Raw genomic sequence first — 19,948 nt, forward strand, 5'->3', positions numbered from 1 at the left:
ATTTGCTTCCAGGGCCGAAACACATCTGGTTTATTTTTCTACCTGGTAGTTAATTGCACTCACCTGGTGTCCCGGGTCTAAATTAGTCCCAAAAAGAAGGAGAGAATGAAATCCAGAACGGTTTCGGCAGCCCTGCTCTATACTGTAGTGGACGGGCAGGAAGTGTGCCCCCGGGTTTATTGGGATCAGGATCACTGGTCACTCGCTGACCAGTGATCCTCTTTCTCGCCTCGTCTCACCTGCAGTGGTTGCAGAGCGCAGTCGCTCCCACACGCAGCAAGTGCTCGGGTTAAAAACATAGCCAAATAATATGTTAACATATTTTGAACAGCCCCCAAAAAATCCTGACATTGGGTGTGGCTGCTTATGGGACTGTGCCGAATACCGTGAGAAGGCAGGGACTGAGCTGTATTGGGGTCAATTTCATTTCGATTCAGGAAGTAGCCTCTAATTCCAATTATCCTCATAAGAACTGACTGAATTAAAATGGAAACAACCCCAACTCTAACAGAGAAAACTAATAACCAGTTAGGCCTAGTTGATGAGGAGATATGACAGTAGCCCATTAACAGAAAGGCCGTACCTGTAGAGGTCTTATCTTGCACGGCCAGGTGTAGTACTCCCAACAAGAAGTTGATGAGCTCAGGACAGAACCTCTTGGAGAAGGAGACGTACTCCACCGCAAGACAGCACAGCACCAGGCCTGATGTCACATCCTCTAATGACATCACGGGACACTGATGACATCACAAACCCACAGGGAAAATAGGTCAAATTTAGGCAGAAATCACCACCTCAAAACTACTTTGCCTACTAAACATAGTACACATGCATTTACACACACTCTTGAGAAGGGGACAATAATGTGCTTTCAATCCCTTTTCCTTCTCTATGACCTTGTGACACTTCTGTGCAGCCTCCGCTTTTTCTGAAACAAAGCCATTAGCTTCATCTAGCTAGCCAGTCTGCTTTCTTTTTCTAGTGTGTGTGTGTGTAAATGCATGTCTGTGCGCAAATCACGTTGAGAAAGTAACTCAGAGGTTCTCTAGCCTGTTTTCACCATTCGCATAGCAACAAACTCATTGTTGGCGTGTAGATGTTGCATAAGAATACAACTTCATATTTTCCCCTGGCAAGGTTTGCTTTGACATCACCACCATATTCAACACTAAGAAAGGACATGACTCCACAGGTCAAAAGCTTAGTGAAAATGCAGGCATGTAGCAACAGAAACAGTGTGTGTGTGTGTATGCATGCATGTTCCTTTCCATTGAGCAAAATTTGGAGCTGCGCTATCTACATAAACACCATGATTAAACAAAGGGTTGGTGGCAGGAAGGAAGGATAAAGCCCTCTTCTGCAGACCCGGGTTCAACTACTACTTTACATTTTTTCAAATAGTTTGAGCATTTGCTCTAACCTGCCTAGAGTGCCAGATGGGCAGGGTTAGCAGCTTTGGGAATATTCTAATGATCCGTTAAGACAGCCAAGCTGTCGGGATGAGTTGAACCGCAGAGTGAAGGAAAAGCAACCAACAAGTGCTCAGCATATGTGGGACCTCCATCGAGACTGTTGGAAAAGCATTCCAGGTGAATGCTGGTTGAGAGAATGCCAAGAGTGTGCAAAGCCATCAAGGCAAAGGGTGGCTATTTGATATAAAATATATTCTGACTTGTTTAAAGCCATTTTGGTTAAAACATGATTCCATGTGTGTTATTTCATAATTTTGATGTCTTCACTAATATTCTACAATGTAGAAAATAGTAAAATAAAGAAAAACCCTTGAATGAGTGGATGTTATAAAACTTTTGACCTGTAGTGAGTGTGAGTACACACACACACACACACACACACACACTCACAGCATTCGGAAAGTATTCAGATCAGATTCAGATTACTTGACTTTTCCACATTGTTATTCTAAAATGGATTTCCCCTCTCTCAATCTACACACACTAACACACAACGACACCCCCCCCCCCCCCAAAAAAAAATAGTTTGCAAATGTATTAAATATGAAAAACTGAAATACCACATTTAGATAAGAATTCAGACCCATTACTTAGCACTTGTCGAAGCACCTTTGGCAGCGATTACAGACTAGTCTTATTACATGTATTTGGCAACTTTCTCCCATTCTTCTCTGCAGATCCTCTCAAGCTCTGGCAGGTTAGATGGGGAGCATCGCTGCACAGCTATTTTCAGGTCCCTCCAGAGATGTTCGATCGGGTTCAAGTCTGGGCTCTGGCTCAAGAACATTCAGAGACTGCATTGTCTTGGCTGTGTGCTTAGGGTCATTGTCCTGTTGGAAGGTGAACCTTTGCTTAAGTCTGAGGTCCTAAGCACTCTGGAGCAGGTGTTCATCAAGGATCTCAGTACTTTGCTCCGTTCATCTTTCCTTCGATACGGACTAGTTTCCCAGTCACTGCCGCTGAAAAACATCCCACAGCATGAGTCTGCCACCACCATGCTTCACCGTAGGGATGGTGCCAGGTTTCCTCCAGACGTGACGCTTGGCATTCAGGCCAAAGAGTTCAATCTTGGTTTCATCATACCAGAGAATCTTGCTTTTCCTGGTCAGAGTCCTTTAGGTTCCTTTTGGCAAACTCCAAGCGGCTGGCATGTACCTTTTACTGAGGAGTGGCTTGCATCTGGTCACTACCATAAAGGCCTGATTGGTGGAGTGCTGCAGAGATGGGTCTCCCATATCCGCAGAGGATCTCTGGAGCTCTGTCTGAGTGACCATTGGGTTCTTGGTCACCACCCAGACCAAAGCCCTTCTCCGATTGCTCAGTTTGGCCTTGCGGCCAGCTCCAGGAAAAATCTTGGTGGATCCAAACTGCTTCCATTTAAGAATGATGTAGGCCATCATTAAGTTCTTGGGGACCTTTAATGCTGCAGACAATTTTAGCTACCCTTCCCCAAATCTGTGCTCACACAATCCTGTCTCGGAGCTCTATGGACAATTCCATCGAGCTCGTGGCTTGGTTTTTGCTCTGAAATGCACTGTCGACTGTGGGACCTTATATAGACAGGTGTGTGCCTTTCCAAATAATGTCCAATCAATTGAACTTACCACAGGTGGACTCCAATAAAGTTGTAGAAACATCAAGGATGATCAATGGAAACAGGATGCACCTGAGCTCAATTTTGAGTCTCATAGCAAAGGGTCTGAATACTTATGTAAATAAGGTATACATTTTTTTTATTTTGAATACATTTACAAAAATGTCTAAAACCTGTTTTCGCTTCGTCATTATGGGGTATTGTGTGCAGATTGAGGAAGAAACATTTTTATTTAATCAATTTCAGAATACGGTTGTTACGTAACAAAATGTGGAAAAAGTCAAAGGATCTTAATACTTTCCGAATGCATTATTTATTAACTGCCCGACTAAAACAATCTAGCAAACAATCAACCAGTTGACGAATTACGGTCAGTCCCATTGTGAGGGAAGACCATTTTTATCCAGGCAACTTGACACAAGCTCTTCACACACACAATCTGTCAGTCATACACAGACACAGGCTCAAACACACCGTGGGATAATTACCTTGGTGAGGGCCTGGCTGATGTACAGTAGGGCTGGGGTGGTGACAGGGTGGCGGAAGTCTGAGGTGGGGAACAGCAATGCAGTTATCTTCAGGTAAATGAGCTGAGAAAAAAAGGAGACGGCGAGAGAGAGAGAGAGAGACGTCACCAACACGTCAACTTGACAGAACACAGTCATAGAAAACAATTTACGGACAAGCTTGGTGCTCACTGTTAGGGCTAGTAATTGCCAGGGACCTCACGATACGACATTATCCCGATACAATATGTATTGCAATTCTCACAATTCTATACGTACTCACTATGTCTGCTGCAGAGAGACGAGAGCGTGAGAAAATTCACATTGATCAGTCATGGAAATAAAAGTGCTGAAAAAAATGTTGGCTCACTATTTACAAAGAAGATTGAGAACAAGCTATAGGATGAAACATACCGGAGATTTTGCGCAGGTACAGCCGACTAGCACTAGCTACGGCTGACTAGCAATTAATTTAAGAAAAATCTGGAGTCAAGTATCGATATAATAGTCAAAACTAAATTTGCAATATGTAATTGTATCGATTCTCTCCCCATCACTTCTTTGTATTCAAATATTTTATTTCACCTTTCTTTAACCAGGTAGGATGGTTGAGAACAAGTTCTCATTTACAACTGCGACCTGGCCAAGATAAAGTAAAGCAGTGTGACACAAACAACAGAGTTACACATGGGATAAACAAACGTACAGCCAATAACACAATAGAAAAGTCTATATACAGTGTGTGCAAATGAAATAAGATTAGGAAGGCAATAAATAGGCCCTAATGGCGAAATAATTCAAATGTAGCATTAGTGGAGTGATAGATGAGCAGAAGATGAATGTGCAAGTGGAGATACTGGTGTGCAAAGGAGCAAAAAAAATGAATAACAATATGGGGATGAGGTAGTTGGGTGGGCTATTTACAGATGGGCTGTGTATAGGTGCGCAGACAGCTAATGCTTAAAGTAAGTGAGGGAGATTTAAATTTAAGTGTCCAGCTTCAGTCATTTTTGCAATTTGTTCCAGTCATTGGCAGCAGAGAACTGGAAGGAAAGGTGGAGAGCATACATGTCACGGTAGTGGGTAGTATATGAGGCTTTGGTGACAAAACGGATGGCACTGTGATAAGACTACATCCAGTTTACTGAATAGTGTTCGATGCTATTTTGTAAATGACATCGCCGAAGTCAAGGATCGGATAGTCAGTTTTACGAGGGTATATTTGGGGGCATGAGTGAAGGAGGCGTTGTTGCGAAATAGGATGCCGATTGGATTGGACTTCTCACTGTCAGAGAACAAATGGAACAGGATCAACAGATGTCAGAAGGGTAATTCCCTGGCTTTTTTCCTGACTTGACATGTAGAGCAGTGTTTCACACAGAAAAAGATAACAGTCCATGGCAATAACGTAACAGAGAAGTGGGAAGCAAAACCATTTGAGAGGAAAGTCAAAAGTACCATGTCTAGTTGTGGGAAGGCTGCCCGACCCTTGACCTCCAGTACATCCTCCATCCTGTGTGCGCTGTCAACCAGAGTTGTCTGCATCGCCTTGGAAGCAGCTTCAGGGAACAGCTGACATAGACCATACAGCTGCCTGGAGAGCAGCAGGGAGAGACAGAACAAACCAGCACTATCACGATCAATACACCTGGCAGTCAAATCCTAAAGCATATCAAAACTAGAGAGTGTTACTCACGGTATCATTTTGTCTATGGTGGAAAGTTCCGGTGGACTCCTGGAAGCCAATGCGCCCACATACTCCAGCAAAAAGCCAAATAATTTCTGAAAGAGGAAGCGAGAAATCCACAGCAGTTGAATCAAATAACTATTTTGATCCCTAGCAAAACATCTGCATATCAGTTAACAATTCCATCTTGTGATTCAGGCTGAACACTACTGACTTGTAGCTTGAGTTTGTTCCCCACAGCCAGACTGGGATGGTTACACTTCTGTGTCCTGGCAAGGATGATACACTGGTGGTCAGCAGGATGACCCTGCAGTAGGCTCTTCAGGTCACTGTAGCTCTCTGGAGCTGGGAGGGGCAAGGGGGAGAGAAGGACATTGGACATGGGTGGAGAAGGCAGACAAGACAATGATGGTGTTGTGTCAGGGCATGACCACCAGGGAGAGTCATGTTTTGTTTTGCTGGACTGGAGAGCAGTCAATGTTAGCTTTCAATTGAAACGTAATAAATCATTTTAGATCAATCAGTCAATTATTTTTCCTATATACCAATATATTCCAAAAACTATCACCTACCGAAAATGACGTCCAGTTAGATCATATCAAACAGGGGTCTTACCTTTGAAAGTGTATGGTAGTTCTGCTTTAGCTGCCTCTGCTTGGGCCTTCCTCTCCTCCTCACTCAGCTGAGATTTGGTTGCAGGCACTTCATCCTTCTCCTCCTCCTCCTCCTCCTCCTCTCCTCCCTCACTCTCCTGCTCAGAGTCCAGGTCTGAGTGGCTATCCTCGCCACTGCCCTCCTCTCCACCAGATTCCTCCTCACCACTCTCTCCATCCTCCTCCTCCCCGTCATCCCCCTCTATCTTTGCTCCTTCCTCATTTATGTTCCATTTCCCATCCTATAGAGGGAGAACGAGAAAATTATGAATTTTGTTATCTGCTCTTCTTTCAGTGAACGCCTGTAAATTTGACTGTGTCACACACTCCCCTATGTATTTATTTGGACAGTGAAGCTTGAATATTTATTTTGGCTCTATACTCTAGCATTTTGGATTTGAGATCAAATGTTCCATATGAGGGGACAGTACAGAATGGCACCTTTTATTTGAGGATATTTTCATAAATATCGGTTGGGCACAACAAAAATAAACTGCAAATGCAGTCATTGGAATATCGGACCAAATACACTTTTTACTAAAAATAATTGAATTTGTCCAAACACCTATGACACCTTCAAATGGGTGAACTAAACAGTAAAACCGATATGTCTGAAAATACCCTCAAATAAAAGGTGACGTAGGTAAGCATTTCACAGGAAGGTCTACCTGCTGTATTTGGCGCATGTGACAAATACAATTTTATTTGATTTAGATTTTAGACTGTCGCCTAATATGAAACATTTGATCTCAAATAAAAAAGGATGGAATATTAGAGACAAATTAAAAATTTTAGCATCACTGTCCAAATAAATGTGTGTGACCCTTCCTACTACTTCCTTCCATTGAGAGAGTAGCGATGATGCGATGTCTGAACTCCAAGACACAAGGTCAAATCAAAATACACACACAGGCAGAGCCTGCTCGGTCCCTTCCCCGACAAGGCAGAGCCTGCTCGGTCCCTTCCCCGACAAGGCAGAGCCTGCTCGGTCCCTTCCCCGACAATGCAGAACCTGCTCGGTCCCTTCCCCGACTAGGCAGAGCCTGCTCGGTCCCTTCCCCGACAGCGCAGAGCCTGCTCGGTCCCTTCCCCGACAAGGCAGAGCCTGCTCGGTCCCTTCCCCGACAAGGCAGAGCCTGCTCGGTCCCTTCCCCGACAAGGCAGAGCCTGCTCGGTCCCTTCCCCGACAAGGCAGAGCCTGCTCGGTCCCTTCCCCGACAAGGCAGAGCCTGCTCGGTCCCTTCCCCGACAAGGCAGAGCCTGCTCGGTCCCTTCCCCGACAAGGCAGAGCCTGCTCGGTCCCTTCCCCGACAAGGCAGAGCCTGCTCGGTCCCTTCCCCGACAAGGCAGAGCCTGCTCGGTCCCTTACCTGATAGGCCAGAGTCGGTTTGTCGTCACCATCGAGGATGAAGCCGTCGTTGAGGTCGTCAGCTGACATGTGAGCCTGGGTCTTGGTGCAGTCTTCTACTACATCTCCCATCATCCTCCTCAGCCTGTCAGCCTGGGGCAAGGGTCAAACCACAGAAAGGAAACAGCTTCAGTACAGTAGACAGGTCAAACCACACAGAGGGACAAACTGTCAGTGTATCAATAGTTAACATCCTTCCCTTTCTCAAGGCCTTTTCGATATGATTACTGTCTGACAGGTCAGGTGAAAGCAGACCCATTAGCCATCAATGGTCATAAAGAAAGAATTACAAGGAAATGGTGTTGAGACACATCCATACCTCTAGTTTCTGCAGGCGTTCCCTTTCTTCCCTGGCCACTTCCTCTGGAGTCTTCATCTTCTCAGATGGTTGAGCCTTCATCTCAAAGCCCAGCTCTCGCACCATCATGTCATATTCATCCAGCTGGAACATACAAGGGAAGAGACAAAGATGAATATGTGTTTGTGACCAATACAATTTGATTTGAGTTGAGACAAAGTGTTTTTTCCTTGGGGCACAATAATTGTACTTATCCGAGTTCATCTCACTGAGATAAGGTCTCCTGGAAACATTTTAATTTAACCTTGATGTACACAGGTTAGACTCAATAAGATACAAATTATATTTTGTATGAGGGACATGTTTGACTTAGTGGATAATCAATTAAAAGTTCCATTGGAAGCATGTCCTGTTCTTTTACCTTGGGTTTGTCTTCCTCCTCCAGTCTGTCAGCCTTGGGGGCATTCTTGTGAGCCAGCAGCCCCTGAATGCTTTTCCAGTCCTGGTCCAGCTTCTCCGTCAGCACCTGGGACTCCTCCTTCTGGTTCTGCCTCTCCCTCTGAGGACAACCAACAGACCTGTCAGGCATCTGATCTCACCTCAGACACCCGTAGAGCTATTGCTAGTACTGAAAAAGTTAAAATACCTGGTGGACCACACTATACAACCAAGTCAAGACGAAGGGTATTAAACCCCTCCTAAAAAGGAAGAAAATGCAGCACACTGATAACCTTGGGATGCTCCCCAAACAATTGAATGGACCTCCCACCAACGTTTCAGTGAATAAACCTTAATACCATTCCTAGTGTGTCTTAAGACATTAAGGCACATCCTAGAATGAGACTAGAGGAAGTGACGCTCACCTTCTCTTGTTTCGACTTGAGGATGAGCTCCTCTATGAGTTCCTGTCTGGACTTGGCTCTCTGGTTCCCCCCGTTATCCTTCTCCCCTTGGGTCTTCCTCCTCAGCAGACCGCCTCCCCCGAAGTGGGATGCAGTCAGCTCAGCTGGAGGAAAGATGGATGAGAAAATAGTCCTTGTTATGGTCACTACTTCAACAGGTGTCACCAATAGTTTTTACAGACAAATACTTAGCCAATGTACATCTTTATGTTCTCGCCACCACCTGCAGGCTTTCCCTACTCCCCCTTATTTTTCTCTCACTTTCCCTCACTCCTTCTCTCCCTAGTCTACAGCTCCCCCCAATTTGGTGAAGACTGGGGCCGTTGTGTCTCACCTGAGAGCACTCCTTTCTCATCTGCATCATCGTCGCTGTCCACCATGTCGTTGAGCTTCTCCATCTCAGACAGAGACTGGCCATAATGGGTCAACTCCTCTTCCTCATTCAGGTTATACATGTCCTTCTTGTCTTGGGTACGCTGAAGGGGGACAACATCAAGAGAGGACCATGTTAAGTTATGGAATACGGTACATCTTTATACAATACACATGTATTTGTCCAAATGTTACATTGGAAATGAGTCTTCTCCTCTGGTCTCAACCCACCCACATAACACACAGATTTGAGAGGAGCACAGGGCCAGCCAAAGTGCAGCTACCCAGACTCTAGTTTAATGAATTATTTTATAGTGGACATGCTGTAAATCGACAATGGTAGGGCTGGGGTGGGCAAACGTCTTGGCTCAAGGGCCACATTGGGATTTCGAAAATCAACAAAGGGACGCACAGATTTGTTAAAAAATATGTCCAATTTGCGGGGCAGAAAATATATAAATCCATTATAATTTCAACATTTTGGGGGGGGGTTTACTTTTAAAATGAACAGTGTGTCCCATTGAGACCAATGTTTCTTTTGCAAGGGAGCCCTGCCAGCCACAGACCTTAGTTTGCCCACTCCCGTTGAAGGAGTTAGTGGGGCGAAGTGAGATACTGTATGTCTGTCCGTATTGATCTCACCTGTCTTTCCATCGAAAACCTCTGAAGGATCTTCTCCTCTGGGTCCATCTTGGTGTCATATTCACCAAACCGTTTGTCTATGAACTTATTGGCCTTGTCCTTTGTCTTATATTCCTTCAGCAGGGTCTCTTTTCGCTGGGGGAAGAAATTCATATGTTATAAGCATAATATCTACACTGGCACAATAATAAATATAATCAAAGAAACATGATAACACACGTTGCAAACCACTCTAGCTGTGATTTGACACACACACATATATATATATCTTTTTTTTTTTTTACCTTTATTTAACTAGGCAAGTCAGTTAATAACGAATTCTTATTTTCAATGACAGCCTAGGAACTGTGGGTTAACTGCCTGTTCAGGGGCAGAACGACAGATTTGTACCTTGTCAGCTCGGGGATTTGAACTTGCAACCTTCCGGTTACTAGTCCAACGCTCTAACCACTAGGCTACCGCCCCTGTAAAGCTTACCGTATGCTTCCCAGTCAAAACAGTTCACACATACATTACTACATTTAGTTGATATGGGCTGCTAACAGGAATGACTTTCAGCTCAAAAAAGCAGGTGTAAAATGCTGTTCATTTCTGTATCATGCATTTTGAAAATGCATCACAGTTTATGGCTGTAATGGCAGGCTACACTTGCACAGCGATTGTGCGCGTGCATTCTCCCTGTGCGCACAAGTATGTGCATGCGCAGGGGGAGTAAGCTTGGATCCACTCCTTTTTGGGGGTCGTGGGTAAAAACGTTTGAGAACCACTGAGCAAGCGAACAGATTGCTGATTTGCTGTAAGATTGGGTGGAGAGCAAATGTCATACATGAGAGGATTGTCATACATAAATATCTATCTCCAAAAATGGTTCAGTGAACAATAATTGTTATCGTTTACTTTGCAAGCTCACATAATAACTACAACCTAAAACTTCTTACCTGGGAATCCAGTTTAGCAGACAATATTAACTAGGTGAAATTGTGTCATTCCTCTTGTGTTCATTGCACGCAGAGTCAGGGTATATGCAACAGTTTGGGCTGCCTGGCTCATTGCGAACTAATTTGCCAGAATTTTACGTAATTATGACATACATTGAAGGTTGTGCAATGTAACAAGAACATTTACACTTAGGGATGGCACCCGTTAGATAAAACACAGAACGGTTCCGTATTTTCCTCAGAAATAAACATTTCGTTTTCGAAATTATAGTTTCCGGATTTGATCATATTAATGACCAAAGGCTCGCATTTCTGTGTGTTATTATGTCATAATTAAGTCTGATTTGATAGAGCAGTAAGACGGAGCAGCAGCAGGCCCGTAATCATTCATTCAAACAGCACTTTTGTGCGTTTTGCCAGCAACTCTAATGGCTTGTGTAACCAATGTGAAATGGCTAGCTAGTTAGCTGGGTGGGCCCTAATACTGTTTCAAAAGTCACTCGCTTTTAGATTTGGAGTAGTTATTCCCCTTGCGCTGCAAGGGCCGCAGCTTTTGTGGAGTGATGGGTAACGATGCTTCGAGTGTGGCTGTTGTCGATGTGTTCCTGGTTCGAGCCCAGGTCGGAGCGAGGAGAGGGACGGAAGCTATACTGTTACACTGGCAATACTAAAGTGCCTATAAGAACATCCAATAGTCAAAGGTATATGAAATACAAATGGTATAGAGAGAAATAGTCCTATAATTCCTATAACTACAACCTAAAACTTCTTACCTGGGAATATTGAAGACTCATGTTAAAAGGAACCACCAGCTTTCATATGTTCTCATGTTCTGAGCAAGGAACTTAAACGTTAGCTTTTTTACATGGCACATATTACTTTCTTCAACACTTTGTTTTTGCATTATTTAAACCAAAGTGAACATGTTTCATTATTTATTTTAGGCTAAATTGATTTTATTGGTGCTATATATTAAGTTAAAATAAGTGTTAATTCAGTATTGTTGTAATTGTCATTATTACAAATAAAAAAAATTGGCCAATTAATCGGTATTGGCTTTTTTGGTCTTCCAATATTCGGTATCTGCGTTGAAAAACCATAATCGGTCGACCTCTACTCGAGACGTTCTACTTGGGACTCGGACCTTCGAATAAGTGACTTTTTGGTCAATTTTAATGAAAAAATGTTGCAGCAACTATTGCTGGCAATTTGTTCCCTTCGCCAAGACGAGTTTTTAATTGGAGCAAACGTTAGTCTACTAGGGCGTCTTTAGGATCCATCGAGCCTGGTCCCAGATCTGTTTACGCTGTCTTGTTAACTCCTATGGTCAATTTATATGGACAACGACCATAGGAAGTTGGTAAGAGTACAAATCTGAAGCCAGGCTAGATACTTTACATCCATCTCAGCATATGTTATCTTCAAAACCTCATGTGTACATAAACACTTCATTACAACCACCTACCTTGTTGATGGCTTTAGATCTGGATACACCTGGCAGACCGACGTCGTGCTTGCTTTTTCGCCCGAGGATGTCAAACTTTTTCCGGTTGATTTTCACCTCGAATGGGTTGTTTTTGATCTCGGTGGAAGTTTTGGTCTTGCGAACCTTATCAGCAAGGTTCTTCTTTTTTGGCGGTTTCCCCATCTAGACAAAATAGGTAGCTAGGTGAAGGCAAGAATATGGATGAGAACCTCCTTGCTAATATAACAACCATATAAAGAAAGTATTGAAATACATTAGCTAGTGTGATAACTGGCTAGCTAACGTTGGACACGTTCTCAAGGCAAACATCATAAATTGTAATGACATACCTTATAGATTGGATATGGTTAACGCGTAAAACACCTCATATGTATTTTCAAGTTAAAATATAACGTTAAATCATCTACTTTGTATTATCCACGTTGTTCCACAGTAGAAAATCCGCGTGCCAGCACGAGGTCAAAGTTCATCATGAGGCGACTCCTCGTCAGTTGACATGGTAAGTAAATATTCTGCAGCGTCGCCATCTGGTAAACACTCAGCATTGCACTTAAAGGAAAACGAAAACGGATGAGATGTGAAATAGGTGCTCGTCAGGGCCCCCACCTGTTAGCTTTTTTTGTGTGTGCATGTTATTTTGGAAAATTAATTTGCAAATAAATTCATAAAAAATCCTACAATGTGATTTTTCTGGATTTTTTTCCTCATTTTGTCTGTCATAGTTGAAGTGTACCTATGATGAAAATTACAGGCCTCTCATCTTTTTAAGTGGGAGAACTTGCACAATTGGTGGCTGACTAAATACTTTTTTTGCCCCATTGTACATTTTTATTTGATTTTAATTGAAATTCAGAAAATGCCAGACTTTAATGACAAAGTTTGATGACAAAGTTTACCCACGAAGGACCGCCACGCTACCTTCCTGTTCAAGTGAGCACAACAAGGCAAGTCCAAAAATGTATTGTATGCTGCTGCATAAATGATGTAATATGCCAGAGAGATATGTATACGGTAGCTAAGAAAGTAATACTAAGTGAATGTTTTATAGTAAGCTGTTAGTAGGCCATGTGCCTCACCCTAATACTTTGGTCCCTTTTCCCCTCATACCTTAGCCTACTGTTTTAACTTGGTGGTGCACAGTTAGCCTATAGCCTGTTTTAGTGAAATTTCATCATCAAATATGGTAAGAGCTTTCATTGTCTGCTTATATACCATCTTTATTTATCCTACGGTTCTGAATTGGTGTACAGGGAGAATACTGTAAGAATGGCCCATGTTCTGAATTCTGTTGCTGTTCATTTCAAAGTGCTGAATAAATAGTTATTGACTACGTCCATCCGTCCTAACTCACTCATTAACGTCTTAATCAAAGTTAGACTGCCTCTTAGCCACTCGTCGTCCCCTTATGCCAGAGGTTGTACATCTCAATTGTCCGTAGAAACCACATTTGTTTAAGTAAATCAGCCATATCAGCATTGTTTTAAAAAAAGGCAGTAAATGAGGCTGAATTTACTGTTTTGCTGCCAGACAAGGCTCCGCTGATAGCCAGGTGTAGCAGTGGTAAGGTGTTGGGACTGCTTTTGGGACAGCTTTATGTAGGCCCTAACAGTTTATGGGCATCGTTTGTCACCGTTATAGTGCAATTAATATATTGTTTAGTGTTGTGGCATTGCTGGCATGCATCAAAAACTTAGTTAATATAAGGAAATCAGTCAATTTAAATAAATGCATTAAGCCCCAATCTATGGATTTCACAACTGGGAATACAGATATGCATCTGTTGGTCACAGATACCGTAAAAAATAGGTAGGTGCGTGGATGAGAAAACAAGTCAGTATCTATCAGCGCGACACATCTCCTTCGCATAGAGTTGGTCAGGCTGTTGATCATGCTGAAACATGAGATGTGGCGGCAGACGAATGGTTCAACAATGGGCCTCAGGATCTCGTCACAGTATCTCTGTGCATTCAAATTGCCATCGACAAAATGCAATCGTGTTCGTTTTCAGTGGCTTATGCCTGCCCATACCATAACGCCACCCCCACCATGGTGCACACTGTTCACAACGTTGACATCAGAAAACCGCTCACCCACATAACGCCATACACGTGGTCTGCAGTTGTGAGGCCGGATGGACATACTGTCAAATTCTCTAAAACGACGTTGGAGGCGGCTTATGGTAGGCAAATTAACATTCTATTCTCTGCAGTCTCTGCAGACATTCCTGCAGTCAGCATGCCAATTGCACGCTCCCTCCAAACTTGAGACATCTGTGGCATTGTGCAGTTTTGTCACACAACACATTTAGTGGCCTTTTGTCCCCAGCACAAGGTGCACCTATGTAATCACCACACTTTAATCAGCTTCTTGATATGCCACACCTGTCCGTTGATGGATTATCTTGGCAATTGAGAAATGCTCACTAATAGGTATGAAAACAAATGTGTACAAAATTCAAGAGAAATAAGCTATTTTTGTGCATAGGTTACATTTCTGGGTTATTTTTTTCAGCTCATGAAACACTTGTTGCGGTTATATTTTTGTTCAGTGTAGTACTAATATCAGCGAGTAATACCATAAGTATTGTTCTGCTGATGAAACGTCAACTCAAGATTTACTAGTCTTGGCAAAAATGATCATTTGGAATTGTTTGAAGGAAGGATTTTTATTAATGATTGAACAAAAATAAACAGTACAGTGAAAAAGAGATGGTAGTCTATAAATGGTATAATTACACATTTGTGTATTGGGGGAACAGCTTAGCTGCAAGTTTAAAACAATTCTAAGTGACTTAAAGTGAAGAAATGACTAAGGACTTTGCTATTATTGTGCTAATAATACTAACAATAAGTAAAAGGGAGTTACAGTCATAATGTAGAGACAACAAACAATACAAGGCCTTAGTTTAATGCCATGCGGTTCTTCAGGGAACAGGCTAATGTCCTCAGCTTGTATCAATCATGTAATATACCAGGTTAATAGTAGCCTGGTCATAGATCCATTTGTGCCATCTTGTCAACTCCTATGGTCCTTTATACCATTGGTAAAGACAGCACTAACAGAACTGGGACCAGGCTAGGTTTTGATAGTGGTCTAAAATCAAGCTTCACAGGCAAGTGGGATTCATGACATTGGTCCGGTATCAATGCCCCTCTGCCTGACAACTTAAAAAAACAAGCCAAGGCGTAAGATCGCTAGCCTTGTCCCAGATGTTTAATTTCGTCCATTCCTATTGCCATTGTTTGGTGTGACAGCACAAATAGATCTGGGACCAGGCTGTAAGATCACACCAACAGATAGATTACATGAACTCCAGTATCTTGAATGCAACTTGAAAGCGAGATGTTTTCTTGAGACAGTTATTTCATTTCAGAGGGGGTTCACAGAGTAGTCCATTGCAGTGTGGTCACTGATCATGCATGCAGTGTTAAAATGGTGCGATGTGGCTTCAAAACAACTGTATTCCAACATTCCCTATATACTTATCGGTAGCCTGAATCCAGCCTGAATTGTTCTTTTTGACTTTCAGTTTGGATCCAGGCTGACCTACTGTTTCCTCTAAAAGCAACGGTTAAAAAACAGCAGTCCAGGCTGTGGTGCTTCAGTTCACAGTGCTCTCACAGCAAGTGAAAATGGCTAAATTAAGATTTTTTTGGGAATAACAAAATAAATTGACTATAGCTATATCATTAACTATATAAAATACATTTGTATTCTCTGTCTAGTACCGTATCTGTCCTCTTAGGTCCCGTTTGTTTGTGTCTTTGTGATTGGAGCAGCAGTCCTCCCTCTCACCAGGTGCCACTAAACCCTGGTTGATGGAAGAGTGACAGAATGTCAAATTCAGATTAAGAGTTGTTATGCTATTCTTGACATGATTTGAGTTCTCACGGGCCATAGGCCAAGAGAAACCTAACTTGGACCCCATGTTTGAGTGAAAAGATTTTACGCTAATGTTAGAAATCTGAAATTAGCACCATGCAGTTAATTTGTAGTTATACATTTTGAATCGATTACCACCAGTTAAATGCCGGAGTAAAAGCTTATTTTCATTTTTTGGGACACACACACACACACACACACACACACACACACACACACACAATCCCAAAACATTGTAGTGGTTAATCGAGTTTCAGTAACTATTAAAAAATAATAATAATTTGAAAATAAAAATGCACTGCTCACTCCAAGTAGTGGGCCTAAATAGACAGCATGCGTAACAAGCCACACTGAACCAGACATAATGCACAGTCATTCACCAATGAAAGCGACTTATTAAAACTTCGTAAGTGATTTCGACCCTTTTTTTCATAGAAAGTTAGCACACACTAGGAGGTGCCCACAAAGTTGTAATGCCAGACAAACAAATTATAAAAAGCATCAATATCAAATTATGTGGGTTGTGGCTCGCTCAAGGGGAAGCAAAGGGTTACAAAGCGTGAGAGGGGTGTGCAGGCGGAGGTCTCATCTACGATTCCTTTGCTTTTTCTTCCATCTTCTTTTTGTTTTTCTTGAGGAAGGAGGGAGTGCGGAACATCTTCTTCTTCTTGGAAGGTGATTTGCTGAGATATTCGTCACCGTCCTGTTCACAGTCTTGGTTGCCGGCGGCGGAAGCGTCAGCAGGCCCCTCTCCCTCAGTGGTGGCGGGAGGGACAGGAGTGGGGTCTTCAGCGGGGAGGGTGGGTGCTGGGGTGGCGGAGGGTTCGTCGTGTTGGGTCAGGTCAGGGAGGGTCTGTCTCAGTGGAGCCTGGTCACTCTCATACTTATAGCTGTGCTCCGGCTGGGGCTCTGTGGGGGAGGGAGGGCGGGAGAGCAGGGGGAGGGCGGAGAAGATCTAATTAGATGGGAGGAAACGGTTCATTTACAGGGCCTGCAAAGCAGCTGCAATACAGATGAGACCACGTGTCAAGGCAGATATGAGATCAGCTTTTAAAATCTGCTATTCAACTATTTACATTAGCCATTTCCCATTACTCTCACTTGGGCTACAGATTAATCCACAACAGCGATATATCCAATTTTCTTCTGCCATCATTCAGTCTTTATTCTGTCGCCCAGCTAGTCGCGAACACATATCTATATCAACCATGAAAACAGTCTACGTCTGCAGAGCAGAATCGTCAGGCATCAATAAGACATGCTCCTCAGCTGCGGAATAACACCATCAGCTCAACTAGCTAGACATTGAAGACTCGGACCACAAAAGCGTTACATTGAAGACTCAGAGAAGAACGCTGACCATTTCACAAAGCAAAGCTCAACAGCTATTTTACTTAATGCTTAAAATAACATCCAGAGAAGGGTAAGGCCCTTACAGCTTTTAAACAGTAGATGCGATTTAATAGTTTTCCCCGAAACATCAATCTACACACAATAACCCATAATGACAAAGCAAAAACAGGGTTTTAGAAATGTTTGCAAATCTATAAAAAAACAACAACTGAAATATCACATTTACATATTCAGACCCTTTACTCAGTACTTTGTTGAAGCACATTTGGCAGGGACGACAGCCTCAAATCTTCTTGTATAACGCTACAAGCTTGGTACACCTGTATTTGGAGAGTTTCTCCAATTCTTCTCTGCAGATCCTCTCAACCTCTGTCAGGTTGGATGGGCAGCTATTTTCAGGTCTCTCCAGAGATGTTGGATCGAGTTTAAGTACAGGCTCTGGCTGGGCTACTCAAGGACATTCAGAGACTTGTCCCGAAGCCGCTCCTGCGTTGTCTTGGCTGTGTGCTTAGGGTCGTTGTCCTGTTGGAAGGTGAACCTTCGCCCCTTTGGCAAACTCCAAGCGAGCTGTCATGTGCCTTTTACTGAAGAGTGGCTTTCGTCTGGCCACTCTAACATAAAGGCCTGATTGGTTGAGTGCTGCAGAGATGGCAGAACCTTCCAGAAGGACAACCATCTCTGGAGCTTTGTCAGAGTGACCATCGGGGTCTTGGTCACCTCCCTGACTAAGGCCCTTCTCCCCTGATTGCTCAGTCTGGCCGGGTGGCCAGCTCTAGAAAGAGTCTTGGTGGAGCCAAACTTCTTCCATTTAAAGAATGGAGACACAATCCCATCTCTGAACTCTACGGACTATTCCTTTGACCTCGTGGCCTGGTTTTTGCTCTGGCATGCACTGTCAACTGTGGGACCTTACAAAGACAGGTGTGTGCCTTTCCAAATCCTGTCCAATCGATTGAATATCACAGATGTTTCTACAACTTGATTGGAGACCATCTCAAAGATATTCAATGGAAACAGGATGCGAGTCAATATATTTGCAAAAACGTCTAAACCTGTTTCGCTTTGTCATTACGGGGTATTGTGTGTAGATTGATGAGGAAAACGAAACAAAATGTGGAAAAAGTCAAAGGGTCTGAATACTTTCTGAATGCACTGTATATCAAATTCATGTGCATATAAACTATACAGTGCAGTGGGATTAAGTACAGTTCATCTTCATGCTTCTGTATAAACTGTGCAGTCAATGTAGCACAAGACAGCCACTGTCCGCTGTTTGTCCGCTGTTTGTCTGAGTTCCTCACCATGCATACAAGCCACAGACAATATACTGTATTTCTAACTCTTATTAATAGCAGGTACACACAACAGACTGATTATCCATTTAACCGCTGAAGATCCTCTGAATATTGATGAGGGGTAAACATAACACAGCACGAAGATAAACAAATAATTTATATAGGAAGCGGTTTATGTTACTGCTAAGCCAACAGAAAACAAGCCTCGCACTTAGCAAAGCGACAAAAAAATTATGTATTCTACTACAGCCACACTCCACTAAAATACAGGAGAGCTGTATATACCAGAGGTTGGTCTCATCTGGAACAAAAACATTCAATACATTATAATAGCAATATACATTACCTGTTTCATGTATTTTATTAATGGAAATTCTAATGCAGGTACTTATGATTTCATATAGTTTTAAAATAAGATGTTCCCATGTTAGACTCAAAAAGGTTAAGTTCACAATAGGTCAACTCCGGGAAGGAGGAGATTACCTAAAAAGAGATTTGTTGCTGGGTCTATCTCAGATCTCTTCCACTGTCGCTGGCTAGGAACATAGACTGTATAGGAAGTGGTGTTAACATCAATCTCATCATTTAAGAGATACTGTCATTTCAGACAGGGAGGACCTCTGAAATAGCACCTGGCAACAAAAGGAAATAAGAGGGAAAGAACAGGAAATCAAGGACCAAAGTGAGGAGGAATAGATACTCAACCCCAGCGGGCCACAGAGACACAGAGAGAGAGAGAGAACGAGGAAGAGTCGGATGAGTGAATCCATGCAAAGAACGGTGGGGTTAGTTTGAACACAAGCCATGGGTTGGTGGAGAGTTGGAACAATACGTACTTACTATGGCAACAGGTACTCTCTAGCATTTCCATCTCCTGATAGTAACGCAGCCACAAAGAAGAAGCACAGGTAGAAACAAACGTCTATAGGTGCAAGTCAATCACAGCCACCACAGTGTTAAAATTATAACAGAAAAATCCAAATGAAATGAGGAGAAACACCAGGAGAAATTAAATGTAAAAAAATAACAAAAATCCATATTCTTAACAAGACTCCAAAAGATGGAGAATGGAGAAGTGAATGGGTATTGTAAGATATTTAACACGTGTTAAACCATCTTTGATTAGATTACACCTGTGATTGGTCTAGTAGACAATCCCCTTCTACTTCCCTTCTATACTTTACATCCTAAAGAACACACACTTGTTATGGTTTATACTGGGAGATGCTAGAAGAAGCACAGTATTGGCTTCAGAAAATCAGAGGAAGGATAACTATGTCCCTCGCAGGCCTCCATAGATCTCGATGCATTCATTCTTTATTATTGTATAATCCATGGCAAAGAAGTGTCTGGGAAATAATGTACTTTATGGTTTTTACAACCAGTAGTGTCATTATACTGTATTGGGCATTCTCCTGCTGACTTTAAAAGATGTAATCCAACAGTAATAAAGACCAAGA

General features: G+C 42.7%; 2 protein-coding genes across 9 annotated transcripts in view; both read right to left on the reverse strand.

Moving 5' to 3' along the window:
- nop14 (NOP14 nucleolar protein homolog (yeast)) overlaps positions 1–12,448 on the reverse strand; it is a 28,417-nt gene extending 15,969 nt beyond the window's left edge. Inside the window, exons 1-14 of one of the 2 annotated variants that reach the window (XM_035776794.2) lie at positions 12,288–12,448; positions 11,938–12,120; positions 9,535–9,669; positions 8,855–8,996; positions 8,482–8,624; positions 8,040–8,177; positions 7,640–7,762; positions 7,282–7,413; positions 5,875–6,154; positions 5,474–5,604; positions 5,269–5,354; positions 5,031–5,166; positions 3,555–3,656; positions 584–737 (exon numbers count right to left, since the gene is read on the reverse strand). In XM_035776794.2, the coding sequence (XP_035632687.1) occupies positions 584–737; positions 3,555–3,656; positions 5,031–5,166; positions 5,269–5,354; positions 5,474–5,604; positions 5,875–6,154; positions 7,282–7,413; positions 7,640–7,762; positions 8,040–8,177; positions 8,482–8,624; positions 8,855–8,996; positions 9,535–9,669; positions 11,938–12,120 (1,885 nt within the window). In that variant the 5' untranslated portion in view covers positions 12,288–12,448. Of the gene's footprint in view, positions 1–583; positions 738–3,554; positions 3,657–5,030; positions 5,167–5,268; positions 5,355–5,473; positions 5,605–5,874; positions 6,155–7,281; positions 7,414–7,639; positions 7,763–8,039; positions 8,178–8,481; positions 8,625–8,854; positions 8,997–9,534; positions 9,670–11,937; positions 12,138–12,287 lie in introns of both variants that reach the window. The other variant, XM_035776793.2, reaches the window with a different exon arrangement.
- A 2,396-nt stretch (positions 12,449–14,844) lies between these two features.
- LOC118387941 (alpha-adducin) overlaps positions 14,845–19,948 on the reverse strand; it is a 46,523-nt gene continuing 41,419 nt past the window's right edge. For 3 of the 7 annotated variants that reach the window (XM_052526008.1, XM_035776796.2, XM_035776800.2), the window contains one exon: positions 14,845–16,749. In XM_052526008.1, the coding sequence (XP_052381968.1) occupies positions 16,430–16,749 (320 nt within the window). In that variant the 3' untranslated portion in view covers positions 14,845–16,429. Of the gene's footprint in view, positions 16,750–19,324; positions 19,363–19,948 lie in introns of all 7 variants that reach the window. The other 4 variants (XM_035776799.2, XM_035776802.2, XM_035776798.2 and 1 more) reach the window with 2 other exon arrangements.

Source organism: Oncorhynchus keta, chromosome 9, assembly GCF_023373465.1.
Source record: "Oncorhynchus keta strain PuntledgeMale-10-30-2019 chromosome 9, Oket_V2, whole genome shotgun sequence".
Taxonomy (NCBI): Eukaryota; Metazoa; Chordata; class Actinopteri; order Salmoniformes; family Salmonidae; genus Oncorhynchus; species Oncorhynchus keta.